At 42.4% G+C, this 14,402-nt stretch overlaps 1 protein-coding gene across 2 annotated transcripts in view; it reads right to left on the bottom strand.

Moving 5' to 3' along the window:
- Positions 1 to 655: 655 nt before the first annotated feature.
- RCAN2 (regulator of calcineurin 2) overlaps positions 656 to 14,402 on the bottom strand; it is a 224,102-nt gene continuing 210,355 nt past the window's right edge. For both annotated transcript variants that reach the window (XM_033937347.1, XM_033937348.1), the window contains one exon: positions 656 to 1,275. In XM_033937347.1, the coding sequence (XP_033793238.1) occupies positions 1,115 to 1,275 (161 nt within the window). In that variant the 3' untranslated portion in view covers positions 656 to 1,114. The remainder of the gene's footprint in view (positions 1,276 to 14,402) is intronic.

The raw sequence follows: 14,402 nt of genomic DNA, 5'->3' as shown, positions 1-14,402 counted from the left end.
CAAGCAGTTTTTTGCCCCTTGGATGTAGACAGCTTTGAGGAAGGTGTTGTGGCGGATTGCCCAGTCCCAAACCTTCAGAGCTTCTTGACAAAGGGAGGAAGGCACTCGCGCATGCATGGTGCGGGTGTCAAGAATGTTTTCAAGTTCTTGAAGTGTCCGTACCGGGGCTCTGACGGTGACGTCACCCATCAGTGAGAATATGCTGCCTGCTTGTCCTGGGATAATGACATTTGTGGAGACATGGTTTAACAGAGTAAGCGAATTGTTTATGAATTCTGGTAAGCAGCCACAGTATTTTTAAGATATTTAGGTTTTAGATAAGCTTGCTTGGTCTAATTATAGGATTTTCTTGTAGCACTTCCAGTACCCTGAACCTGAAGAAGTATGAAACGCGTCGGAGGGGAACTGGTGCAGCAACACTTTTGGCTAAGCTAAGTCTTTGTTATAAAAATATACCGAATGAATTAATGAAATAAGAATGAAATTTAGAAAAACACTGTTGGTATAAATGTAACTCATAAATATGAAAAGGGAACATTAGAATACACAAGAAAAGGGGAATTTGTGAGGAGTGCTGCCACATTGATCTACTTGATTGGGTGGTATTCTGAGGATCCCCGGTGTGATACCAAAAAAGTTAATGTAAAGAAAGATTTTTGGCAGCTTGAAGAATAGCAATGCTAAGTAAATTGTTCTAGAATATGTATTACCATACCTATCAGCAGTTTGGTGTTCTATTATATAAAGACACCTAGATGCCTATGCTTTCTTTATAAAACAATTCCAAAATGGCATCTACTTGGACTTCCTATTTAGGCAACCTGTTATAATTTTGCTCTCCACAAGAACAAAAATCAAAAGAAACACAAAACAATTACAGATTTTCTGTCATCCATATTACATGTTACAATGTATGGTACAGTTTGGTTTGTGAAGAACTACTATTTTTCAGCCCTTTTTATTTCAAAATAGGCTCTACATTCAGGGAGCTAAATATCCTGTCTCTGAAAGGCAATCATGCCCTTACTAAAACAAATAAGCAAAACAAAACAAGAAAAAAAAAAAAATAAAACCAAGATAAAAAGTGTGTTGTAGCTGGCCAGGGGCAGGAGATTCAGTTGGCCTTCGCCGGAGGTAAGCCAGGGCGCCGGGTCTGCACAATCTTTGGCTTAGGGGAGACCCGGGGATCCTCCTCTTCTTCTGTATCACTGTCGCACACATGTACCACCACACTAGGGGTGGACTCTGTCCCTGCATGCAGCTCATACTTTTCCCCTGGAAAAAAAACAAACAAGGTGGATGTATGAAGAAAATGAAAAGACAACGCATACTGCTTGCTTTAGGAGCATGCTCATTTTCAAATATACACAGGTTTCACATCTGGTAGAAATAGGCTGACCAAGACAGCACCCAAATAAACTGTTCTCACATGAGCTCAGAAATGTCCTAGTCATAATAAAATTGAAAATCTGAATTGATGGTCTCTGCTTAAAGATAATTGGGATGACGTATCTGGTTATCAATGCATAGGCTTTCAGCAAGGCACCAAGACTCAACCAATTGTAGAAACATACCCCCCCTCCCCGAAAATAATAAAAGCCCACAGAGCAGAGCAGAAAACCACATCCTCAACTTGCTTGCAGAAGGAAAAGCTGAGAGGGAAGAAGCAAGTCTACTGGGAAGAAGGCAGATTTGAAAGATGAGTGACATCCTTCTGCAATCAACTTGTGGGTTCAGATGGATAACCCTATGGCTCAGGACTACTAAAAAGAAACAAAAAACAATGTGGAGAAATGATGTTCCTGAGATGGACTTTATTAATATTAAAATAATATTAAAACTTGGCAAACCACATAAAAACCTCTAGGACGCAGTCTGCTGAACAGTTTTGGACCCTGGTAAAGATAGTGCATAAAAATGCCAGTTGGAAATAAACTGTTCCATAGAAGCTGTGTGCAGGACTACTAAACACATTGTACTAGAAAACACAACAGTGGCATATATATCTTATTTTATATACTGTATATACAAAAAGGCTAGGCATCCCTCCTGCCAGTGAAGAGTACACTGGTTCAGGGGGGTTGTTCAGCAGGAGGGACTGGGCATCCCTCCTGCTGGTGAAGAGCGTGCCAGTTCAGGGGGGTTCCGGCAGGAGAGCTGGGCATCTCTCCTGCCATGATGTGTTGGGGGGGGGGGTTGCAGCGGGTGGTGGCAGGAAAGATTGGGTATCTCTCCTGCTGAGGTCGTTACGGAACTTATGCTGATTGCGGAACTTTTGCCTGTTTTGACTTTGTCTAAGTCAAAACATATAAGTTCTGTCTGGCAAACCTGTCAAAGTCTAGGTCTGGCAAACCTGTCAAAGTCTAGGTCGGCCCACATCCTGCCCACCTCCCACCCTATCCACTTCTCCAAAAACGCTCCTTTTCACTTGACGCACAGAGGCAGTGAAAAGGTCTAAGCGGTTTTAGATATGTCTGAAACCAGTTCTGATTATTGGTACTTGGACGATTTGTTTTCTTCATTGTCCAAGTACAGACTTTGGCTGGTTTTTGGACGTGTTTATTCATGAACCCGTTGTTCACTTACAAAATGGGGGTAGGGCCAAGTTTTCAGTTCTTCAGCCAGAGGCAATAAGAGCATTATCAGTATATCTGGGAAGCCTAAATGTATTGGTAGACTAGTTTTACCATCATAACAACCACCACAAAGATATTGATTTATTCATTCATTCATTTTTCTATACCTTTCTTCCAGGAGAGCTCAGGACGGTTCACATGAATTTATTCAGGTACATAAGAACAAAATGGGGGGATCACCGCTAGGGGTGAGTAACCTAGAAAGAGACCTGGGAGTGATGGTAGACACAACATTGAAATTTCCCCACATGCATTGAAATTTCCCCACATGCATGACCTTGCATTTCCCTATGTTGAAGCTCATTTGCCACTTTTTGGCCCACTCCTCCAGTGTCGTCAGATCCTTTTGGAGATCTTCACAGTCTTCCTTGGTTTTAACCCTGCTATATAGTTTGGTGTCATCCGCAAATTTAATGAGCTCACATTTTGTTCCCGCCTCCAGGTCATTGATAAACATATTGAACAGGAGCGGTCCCAGCACCGACCCCAACAGGAGCGGTCTCCAAAAATCAGTACCACAGATTTGTCACTCAGAGAATCTCTCAAAACACTTCCCAGAAGATTCTCACAGACTATTTCTAGCATCAAATAGTTTCACAGATAAAACAATTCTTCACATCAGCCAGAAAGAAATGTTTTCACCCTTGGATAAATACCAGAATCTATATATCAAACCTCAACTTCAATCAAAACCTCTAATTCCTATTCAAAATTCAATAAAACCAGCTATAATTACCTTCTCACAAGGCCCAGAAACCAAACTACCTGCACACAGATCCAAGTCACCCTCCCAACTGTCAAATATGACAGAATGTTCAAGCAGCTGATGCTGATCTCTGCACTAGGACAGCAAACCTGTGCAGATCAGCAACAGAATACCAAAATTGCACCAATACAAAAAAATATATACACAAACCAAACTTCTCAAAATAGGACCCCCCCCCCCCCCCCCCCCAGATCTTACATTCCAGATCCTCTCTGCTTCAAAAACCCTTCAAAATCTCAAGTAACTTTTAAACTTTTAATCCTGGTTACATTCAGTCACACATGGAAGGAATAATGTTAAGGAAGTGCAACTAGGGCAACTGCCCCCTGGTCAGAAAGAGAGAGCCCTAAGCCAGCTGGAAGCTAAATAAGCATAGCCTGGGCTTTGCGGTCCCCAGTTATGTCTAGCAGGATACATATTTCAAATCTGAAATATTCTAATCACAAAATAGAAAATATATATATATTTTTTACCTTTTGTTGTCTGGTAATTTTATTCTTCAAATCACATTGGTCTCAGGCTTTGGTCTTGGTTGTCTTCTGTCTTCATCATGGCATGGCTGTTTCCTGAAGGTAAAATAGGAGCAAGAGGAGCTGGGGAGGAGATGGTGAGTCTGTCACGGGTGCAATTTTTTTTACCACAGGAGCAAGACTTTTCACTGCTCCCACAGGGCGGTAAAAGGTCTTGTCCCCATTCATGAAGTAAACCAGTTGCAAATGTCCCCGTGTCATTCTCTATTTCTAACCCTCTAAATTCAGAAAAGCCTTGTGAATGTTTACAAGGTGTTCAAAATGAAGAGAGCTGGGATTGCAGGCACTGCAGTTAAAAAACAATTAGCTTTTTGCTTTATCTAGATCTCCCACCTCCCAAGGTTCAGGCTAATTTCTCAGCCATAGGGCTGACGTCAATGCTGCTGCCAGCCTGAACTGCGAGTCCATTGGTTATCACAGGTCACGCATAGCAGCTTTCTGCTCACAAGACCAGAGTGTCTCCTAGGATAGCCACAATATAACTCTCCCTTTCAAAGGACAGTAAAACCTGGTGAAATGTCACTTCTTTAAATTGTAAAAATCTCTCTAGGAAGAGTCCTTGCACTTGTAAGCCAGAAAGCTATTAACTAAACATGATTTTAAAATAAAATCTTTATTTATCTGCAGATCAGTACGTTTTCCATTAGTCATGCAAGACAAAATCCCTGCTGATGTCCCAACAGTATTTGTTCATTTAGAAGACTCATTTTTATTTTCAGAAGTTAATTTACAAAAACAATGTACTGCTTTCATGAAATGATTATTGTCAGCATCACAAAATGATTTAACCAACCTGCCTATTTCTGTCATTCTATGTATTTACAGCATACTTCATTTCAAGTTGGGTAAAAAAGGTGCCTTTGTTATTCTAGAACAAAACATCTCCTGCTTTCCCAAATATCCTCTATTGTCCATCATTTCTACATGGTCTCTCAAGTTTCCATACCACCTCAAGTTTCCATACTACCTCACAGGGACAGTATTTATATGATTCAATGAAAAGCATCATAGTCTTTGAAGAATCCTGGAAGCTCCAAATCAAGCCAAATTTTATTTATATCCCACTTTCCCAAAAGCTCCAAAGATAGAAAGGATAAAAATGTTTCCTGACACTGTGGAAATTAAGGTCCATCAAAAAATATTTTGACCCTCTATCATTTAGACTACTAGTGCAATCATTAGTGCTTTCAACACTGGACTACTGCAATATTGTTTATATGGGTATACCTAAAAAAAACGTAAGGAAACTTAGGATTGTCCAAAACACAGCGGTCCGCTTGATATTTGGATTGAAAAAGAGCGACCATGTTAGCCCCTTCTACAAACTATTTCACTGGCTGCCAATGGAGGCACGAATAATATTCAAGTTCTCTTGCATATGTTTCAAGCTGGTTTGGGGACTAGCTCCTACATATCTGCTTCCTCACTTCACTCTATACAGTCCTACGAGACAAACCAGAAACAGCAACCTATTTGCATACCCGTGCATTACCGGCTGCAAATACAAAATCTTCCTGGATAGAACTTTTATATACCAAGCTAACAAACAACAACACTGGTTAGACAACTACATAAATGGAGCAACACTGACATATAAGGCCTTTAGAAAAGCCATAAAAACTGCCTTATTCAACAGAATTGTCACCTAAAAAAGTATCTTCACCCAACACTACATATGTCCACTCCTGCTTTTCAAATCTGAAATGTATAACATTTTTTCTGCTGCCTTTTTAAGACTCTGTTTGCTGTATTTTTTCACTGCCTGTTGTAAGACTCCATATGCTGTATCTCTCTGCCTTTTTATAAGACTCTATATGCTCTTTGTAAGACCCTACACGCTGTATCCCGGACTTTTTTGTAAGTTTCTATATGCTTTTGTAAGTTTCTGTATACTCTATCCCGGATCTCAACACATTGTAACTTCGCTGATTGTCCAGCTCTCTTCGGTGTGAACCGCCTAGAAGTCTCACGACTATGGCGGTATAGAAGAATAAAGTTATTATTATTATTCATGGGCCGAAGCTAGAGTGGAGATTTGCAGGGCAGTGACATGGTCCACTGTGCACACGTTTGCTAAATTTTACCAAGGTAGTAATGATTTTACAATTTTCTCCTTTGATCAGCATTAGATCTAAATAAGCAATTCTTGTAGAATGGTAGGCCATTGTAAACTTCAGGTGGGAATTAAGGGTATTAATCCACTCAAGAAATGCATTCAGGGGGTCCCAAGAAGAATTGGATGCATTTCTTGAGTGGATTAATACCCTTAATTCCCACTTGAAGTTTACAGTGGCCTACCATTCTACAAGAATTGCTTATTTAGATCTAATGCTGATCAAAAGAGAAGATTGCAAAATCATTTCTACCTTATATAGAAAAGACGTAGAACGGAATAGCTTCCTACATTTCTCAAGTAGCCATCTGTACTTTTTGAAATACAATATCCCAGTAAGCCAATTTATACAGATACATAGACTATGTACACATATAGAAAAATATGAAAAACAGGTGAAGATTCTGATTTTGCGATTTAAAGAACGGGGCTACCCTTTGAAAGCTAACAAGAAGGCTTATTTAAGAGCATGTTATGCAAACAGAACTTTACTAATACAGGAAGAGAAAAAACAGCAGCAGGAGGAAAGTCTGATATGTGTTCTGCCATTTTCAGATCTGAGTAGTGCCTTCTTTAGGATCATAAAAAGACATCGGGGTGTTTTACAACTGAGCCCATTATTCCAATCTTCTCCTGTGGTATCATACAAATGAGTAAGAATGATAGGGGAACTGCTTGCTATACATAAATTTGAAATCAAATCAACAGAACATGAAGAAATGTATGCTCATAACATATGTGGACAATGTCAGTTGTGTACTCAAGCTATGATTGGCTCCTCTTGGATTGACCCTGGGACGAAAAAGGCATATCAGGCTACCTCAAATACTTCCTGTACAAGTACTCATATAATATATTTAATTAAATGCCCATGTGATCTTCTGTACGTGTACAAATAGGAAAATTACTATCCATTTGACAGAACATAAATCTAGAATTAATACGGGGAATATGGAAGTTCCTCTTGTACATCACTGGCACGATAAGAAGCATATAATTAATGATATATGTGGCAAATTATAGATCAGGTGAAGATCAGGTGGGAGAGAGGGAACTATGAAGAGAAACTCAATTTTAAAGAGCAAAAATGAATTTTTACATTAAAGTCGGTGAAACTTAAGAGACTGAACACTGAAATAGAGTGGATGACGCTTGTCTGAATGAGTACTGAAGTCTTTCCACGTCACTAAGGAGTTTTCCCTGTTGATTGGATACGTAAAAAGTTTTACCTTATCACATTAGTTCAAATGATGTTTAAATAGAAAAAAGCCACGGTCATGTTTCCTGCATGAACTTTGAAACACAGGAAGCATTGCTCTGGTAAACTAAAAGGTTAGTAGCCTGAATTTTGATTTAAATACTTTGAATTAAATATTGGGGAGTAATACCAACTTGATTGAAGAGAGCTAATCATTGAAGTAATGAAGTTATGTGCATTTAAAATAAGTACTTATTGGCATTTGTTTGCTCATAGGGGGATTCCTTGAAACAGCCTGTGGCAAAACATAATCCTATGTAGGAATATGTACTCCCAAGCCGCGTTCTTGCAACCAAACTAAGATGAGTATTTATACTTCTAAACTTTATAAACTTTAATAAGAAAAATATATTTATTATAAAAATAACACTATAGAGCACTTTAAAAATAATAGAGACCAATGACGATTCTGGTGTGTACTGTCAATGTGTATTGAAACTTGATTTACATGCAGCATCACCACCGAGGTCCATGAGATGACTCTAAATTATTCCATTGAGGTATTTTTGAAGAAAACCCTGTTACTGAACCATAAGGGGTAGAAAAAAAGCCTCAAATTAACGTAGCAGCACTATTAAATGGTTCCACTTCAGTTGCTTTCAGTCATATCATATGCACACAAAAAAATACCTCAAATACTGTTTAGACTTGAGACATCACTGGCACTGGCTAGCTGTATAGAAGGCAGGTAGACAGGAACAATACAGTGCATTACCTGGATAATTAGCTTTTATTTTTCTGGAACCAGCCAGATCAAATTCATTAGCCAGTTTGCTCCAGGGTGTTGGAGGGTGGCAAAGCTTTTTGGTATTCTTATAGTGTCACAAAGGAGAGAGGGTCCAATATCTCAAATCACATTTTAGATATTGTGACTGATTCGAGTGACCTGGTAACAAGGCTGCCAAAGGAGAAAGTATAAACACTTCAGAAAAGATTTTGATGGTGAGTAGGGCAAAGAAGGTTACTTGGAAGCAAATTCAGTCATAGATAGGATCCCTGAATTTTACATGAAAGGGAATAACAATGGGAAGGGAATTCATAATGAGGCTTTGCACTGCCACATTATTTACCTCCTGCAGATGTTTAACTTGAATTAACATAGTAACATAGTAAATGACGGCAGACAAAGACTTGAACTGTCCATCTAGTCTGCCCATTAGTTATACCCATTAAAAATACATGATTGAATTAACTTAATAATAATAACTTTATTTTTATATACCGCCATACCACAAACAGTTCTAAGTGGTTTACAAGGGAAGAGACTGTATACAGACAGCGACTTTACAGAGAACTTTCGAAATTGCTTTGGCATGCTAAGTTTAGTCAGGTTTATCTGGAAGTGTTTTGGAAGTACATCAGGTTGAAGTGGGGTCAGAGAAATTTGTCAAGGAGATAAGTTTTTATTAACTTTCTAAACGTTTGGTACAAAAGTGCATTTGAGATGAAGTTGGTTCAACATTTGTTCCATTTGCCTGCTTGGAATGATAGTGTTCTATCTCTTGTAGGTGCAGTCCTATAGGGATGGAAAAGCGAACAAGTAGGTACTGCATATATTAGTTGTGCCTGTATTAGTTGTGCCCAGGGCAGGATTAACTAATAGGCCAAGTAGGCAAGTGCCTAGGGCCCGAAATGGTCAGGGGGGCCCGCTGAAGGAAGGCATCAATGTTTTTTTGCAAACGGCAATGGGCCCCTCCAGCATCGATCAGCAATGTGGGCCCCACCCCGATCGACAACCCCCCCCCCCCCCAATCGACAGAAAGTAAGGCAAGCAAGCAACACAGGTAAGAAAGGCAACAGGAACTGTAATTTTGCAAGCAGTGCTGCTTGCCCAAAGCTTCTCTCTGTCGCAGCTTCCTGTTTCTGCCTGGGCGCATGGTGGGGTGGGGCGGGGCAGGGGGCCCAGTGTACTTGTGTGCCTAGGGGCCCTCGACGAATTAATCCTGCCCTGATTGTGCCTGTGTGTATTAGTTGTGCCTTGTCTCTTCTTTGATATTTCTGGGTCATAGACTATAAAGTCCACTTGGTATTATCCTAGGTTCCAAATAAAGTTGCTATCCAAGCTCACTCCAGCCTAGTTGTGTCATTAATTACTGTAATGCTCTGAATTTCTGACTTCATGTATGTTAGTCCAAAATTTTGATTGTTTTCTTCACACTAGTAGCAATTCACTCAAATGATTAAATCCAATTCTGTTGTCCAATATTTTAAGGCTTTGAACAATAATGGATGTAACTATCTTAGAGACCCCCTCCCCCTTTTATCAAGCTGCAGTAGAACATTTTAGCATGGGTTGGATTGGTAAATACTCCAATGCTCACAGAAATTGAATGAGCATTGGAACATTTACCTTGTTGGCCTGCGCAAAAATGTTCTACCACAGCTTGATAAAAGGGGGCCTTAAGAACATAACAAGAGGGTCAGACCAATAGTCCATCAACCCAGTAGCCTGTACCTGGCCAAAACCTAAGGAATAGCAACATTCCATGCTACCGATCCAGGGCAAGCAGTGGCTTCCCCAAGTCTTTCTTAAAAACAGACTATGGATTTTTCCTCCAGAAAATTGTCCAAACCTTTCTTAAAACCAGCTACGTTATCCGCTCTTACTACAACCTCTGGCAATGCGTTCCAGAGCTTAACAATTGTCTGAGTGGAAAAAAATTTCCTCCTATAGGTTTTAAAAGTATTTCCCTGTAACTTCGAGTATCCCCTAATCTTTGTAATTTTTGACAGAGTGAAAAAACGATACACTTGTACCCCTTCTACTTCACCCAGGATTTTGTAGATTTCAATCATATCTCCCCTCAGTCGTCTCTTTTCCAAGCTGAAGAGCCCTAACCTTTTTAATTGTTCCTCATACGAGAGGAGTTCCATCCACATTATCATTTTGGTCTTTCTTCTTTAAACCTTTTCTAGCACCACTATCTCTTTCTTGAGATAAGGAGACCAAAATTGAACACAATACTCCAGATGAAGTCGCATCCTATTTGCTTTCTTGGCCACTGCCACATATTGGCCCTGATTCTCCAAAGTGCCGTCCCGATTTTAGGCAGCTGTAGGCGTCCTACAGCTGTCTAATCAGCCAATTGGGATGCACGTTTTTTTTAAAAAAATGCTCCCCAGGCAGGCCTGAAGGCGCCTCCGGGAGCCTAGGGAGACCTGCAAGATGCCTAAGCTCGCCTAAGGGCCTTAGGCAGGCCTTAGGCGAACCTAGGCGGCCCTACGCGTCTCCCTAGTAGAGGAGAAGCTTAAAATGTAGGCCAGCAAAATGCTGGTCTACATTGTAAGTAGACGCGGCCGCTATACTTATCACGGGAAGGGATCTCTCTGCCGCGATAAGTATAGCGGGCCGCAGCCTGTCCGATCGCTGGCAGGAAGGGTGCCCAATCCCTCCTGCCCGAAGACGCACCCTCCCCCCCCCCAACAATATCGATCGCTGGCAGGAAGGGTGCCCAATCCCTCCTGCCCGAAGATGCACCCTTCCCCCCCCGGCGCTAACAACCCCCAAACCTCCACCCCACCAAACTAACCTGTTCTTACGGCCAGACCTTAGACTTAGTGGGGATGGGCGGACCCGCTATGCCTAAGGCCTGATTGGTCCAGGCTTCTAGAGCCTGGGCCAATCAGGCCTTAGACTTCAGCAGGATGGGCCGGGAAGGGGCGGGCCCGCCTCATTTCGACCAGGCGTGCCTGCCGGCTGGACGGGCAACACCCATCTGGCCGTAAGAACAGGTTAGTTTGGTGGGGTGGAGGTTTGGGGGTTGTTAGCGCCGGGGGGGAGGGTGCGTCTTCGGGCAGGAGGGATTGGGCACCCTTCCTGCCAGCGATCGGACAGGCCGCGGCCCGCTATACTTATAGCGGCAGAGAGATCCCTTGCCACGATAAGTGTAGCGGGCCGTGTCTAATCTAACCTGATTCTCTAACCAGCGTCTGTAACATGGATGCCGGTTACAGAATCGGGGTTTAGTGTAGGCCAATTCTGAACAGGACGCCTCTCCCGGGCGTCCTTTACAGAATCAGGGCCTAGGTGTCTTGCGGGCCTCGCCTTCAATATAGGCAGCCTGCCTGGGGAGCATTTTTTTTAAAAAACGTGCATCCCGATTGGCTGATTAGACAGCTGTAGGACGCCTACAGCTGCCTAAAATCGGGACGCACTTTTGGAGAATCAGGGCCATTGGGCGGAAGGTTTCATTGTATTGTCTACGATGAAACCCAGATACTTTTCTTGGGCGCTAATCCCCAAGGTGGATCCTAGCATTCAGTAACTGTGATTCGGATTATTCTTCCCAGTGTGCATCACTTTGCATTTGTCCACATTAAATTTCATCTGCCACTTGGACGCCCAGTCTTCCAATTTCCTAAGGTCTGCCTGCAATTTTTCACAATCTGCATACATTTTTAACAACTTTGAACAGTTTTGTATCATCTGCAAATTTAATCACCTCACTTGTCATTCCAATTTCTAGATTATTTATAAATAAGTTAAATAGCAAGGATGTTTTACATTCTTACAATCCTTACCATATATATGGCTCTTTGAGTTCCTTTACTAAATAGTGTAAACCTGCTTATTTTGTTGCGGCTGTGAAAATCTTTACCAGAAATTCTTCAAGATGATTCTTGGAAGAAATCATCTTCCAGTCTTCCTTAGGCCCCTCCCTGGGTCCCTCCACATTGCATCCAGAGAGGGGCCTAAGGCTCTGATTGGCCCAGATGCATAAGGCCTCACCCATAGAAGAGTCCTTTAACAACCTGGACCAATCAGAACTTCAGGCCCTCCCCAGTGCATTCCAGGGTGCACTGGGGAGGGAAAAGTCCACCATTTTGAAGAGGCGGGCATTTTGAAGAGTAGGCATCCCTCCGGCCAGCCATCTGAAAATAAGGTAAGGGCAGGGGTCATTGGAGGCACAGTGGGTGGGGGTGGGTTGCGTGGCGGCAGGAGAAAATGAGCAACTCTCCTGCGGCCGGGTGTGTGTGTGTGTGTGTATCAGTTTCCAACAATGGCCAACCCAAGTACCTAGCTAGATCCCAAGTAGTAAAACAGATTTTATGTTGCTTATCCAAAGAATAAACAGTGGATTTCCCTAAGCCATCTCAATAATGGCCTATGGACTTCTCTTTTAGGAAATGATCCAAACCTTTTTTATACCGAGTATCAGCCTGCCTGTATGAAATTGCTACCTGGATGTCTGGCCACCAGCTAATCATCTTCGACTCATTTCTTTCCTTCTTTTCATAAGAACATAAGAATTGCCAGTGCTGGGTCAGACCAGTGGTCCATCATGCACAGCAGTCCGCTCTTGCGGCGGCCCCCAGGGTCAAAAAACAGGGCCCTAACTGAGATCAACCCTACCTATGTACGTTCCGGTTCATCAGGAACTTGTCCAGCCTTGTCTTGAATCCATGGAGGGTGTTTTCCCCTATAACAACCTCTGGAAGAGCGTTCCAGTTTTCCACCACTCTCTGGGTGAAGAAGAACTTCCTTACGTTTGTACGGAATCTATCCCCTTTTAACTTTAGAGAGTGGCCTTTCGTTCTTCCTACCTTGGAGAGGGTGAACAACCTGTCTTTATCTACTAATTCTATTCCCTTCAATATTTTCACTGTTTCTATCATGTCCCCTCTCAGTCTCCTCTTTTCGAGGGAGAAGAGGCCCAGTTTCTCTAATCTCTCGCTGTACGGCAACTCCTCCAGCTCCTTAACCATTTTAGTCGCTCTTCTCTGGACCCTTTCGAGTAGTACTGTGTCCTTCTTCATGTAAGCCAACCAGTGCTGGACACAGTATTCTAGGTGAGGGCGTACCATAGCCCAGTACAGAGGCATGATAACCTTCTCCAATCTGTTCATGATTCTCTTCTTAATCGTTCCTAGCATTTTGTTCGCCCTCTTCGCTGCCTCTGTCGCACATTGCGCGGATGGCTTCATCGACTTGTCGACCAGTACTCCCAAGTCTCTTTCCTGGGGGGTCTCTCCAAGTACCGCCCCAGACATCCTGTATTCGTGTATAAGATTTTTGTTACCAACATGCATCACCTTACACTTATCCACGCTAAACCTCATTTGCCATGTTGCAGCCCATTTCTCGAGAGTATTTATGTCCTGTTGCAGATCTTCGCAATCCTTCTGCGTCTTCACTACTCTGAATAGCTTCATATCGTCTGCAAATTTAATCACCTCGCTCGTCATACCAATTTCCAGGTCGTTTATAAATATGTTGAAGAGCACGGGTCCAAGCACCAAACCCTGCACACTCTGCTCATGATGCATTTCCAGTCTGAGTATTGTCCATTTACCCCCACTCTGTTTCCTATCCGCCAACCAGTATTTTATCCATATGAGTATGTCACCCTCGATTCCATGGCTTGCAATTTTTCGTAGTAGTCGTTCATGCGGGACCTTGCCGAACGCCTTCTGAAAATCCAGATATACGATGTCAACCGGCTCGCCCTTGTCTATCTGCCTGTTTACTCCCTCGAAGAAGTGCAACAAGTTCATCAAGCAGGATCTCCCCTTGCTGAAGCCTTGCTGGCTGGTTCTCATCAGATTGTGTCCGTCAAAGTGATCAATGATGCGGTCCTTTATCAGCGCCTCTACCATCTTTCCCGGTACCGAGGTAAGACTCACCGGTCTGTAGTTTCCCAGATCTCCTCTCGAACCTTTCTTGAAGATCGGCATAACATTCGCCACTTTCCAGTCTTCCAGAATCCTTCCCGACTTGATAGATTGGCTATCAGTTGAAGCAGTTCAGCTATAGTCCCTTTCAGTTCCTTCATTACCCTTAGATGGATGCCATCCAATCCCGGGGATTTATCATTTTGAAACCTATCAATCTGCCTGCATACCTCTTCTAGACTGACTGTCAATCCTCTCAGTTTCTGATATGTTGTGTATATCCTCTTCGGTAAATACAGATACAAAAAATGTGTTTAGTTTGTCGGCGATGGCTTTCTCCTCCTTTAGTACTCCCTTTATTCCATGGTCATCCAACGGCCCCACCGCTTCCTTCGCGGGTCGTTTCCCTTAATATATCAAAAAAACGGCTTGAAGTTTTTCGCCTTTTGGCAATTTTTTTTCATAGTCTCTTTTGGCCCTTTTTACC

This window comes from Geotrypetes seraphini, chromosome 3 (genome assembly GCF_902459505.1).
Source record: "Geotrypetes seraphini chromosome 3, aGeoSer1.1, whole genome shotgun sequence".
NCBI classification, from domain to species: domain Eukaryota; kingdom Metazoa; phylum Chordata; class Amphibia; order Gymnophiona; family Dermophiidae; genus Geotrypetes; species Geotrypetes seraphini.
This window is presented reverse-complemented; position numbering and strand designations above follow the sequence as displayed.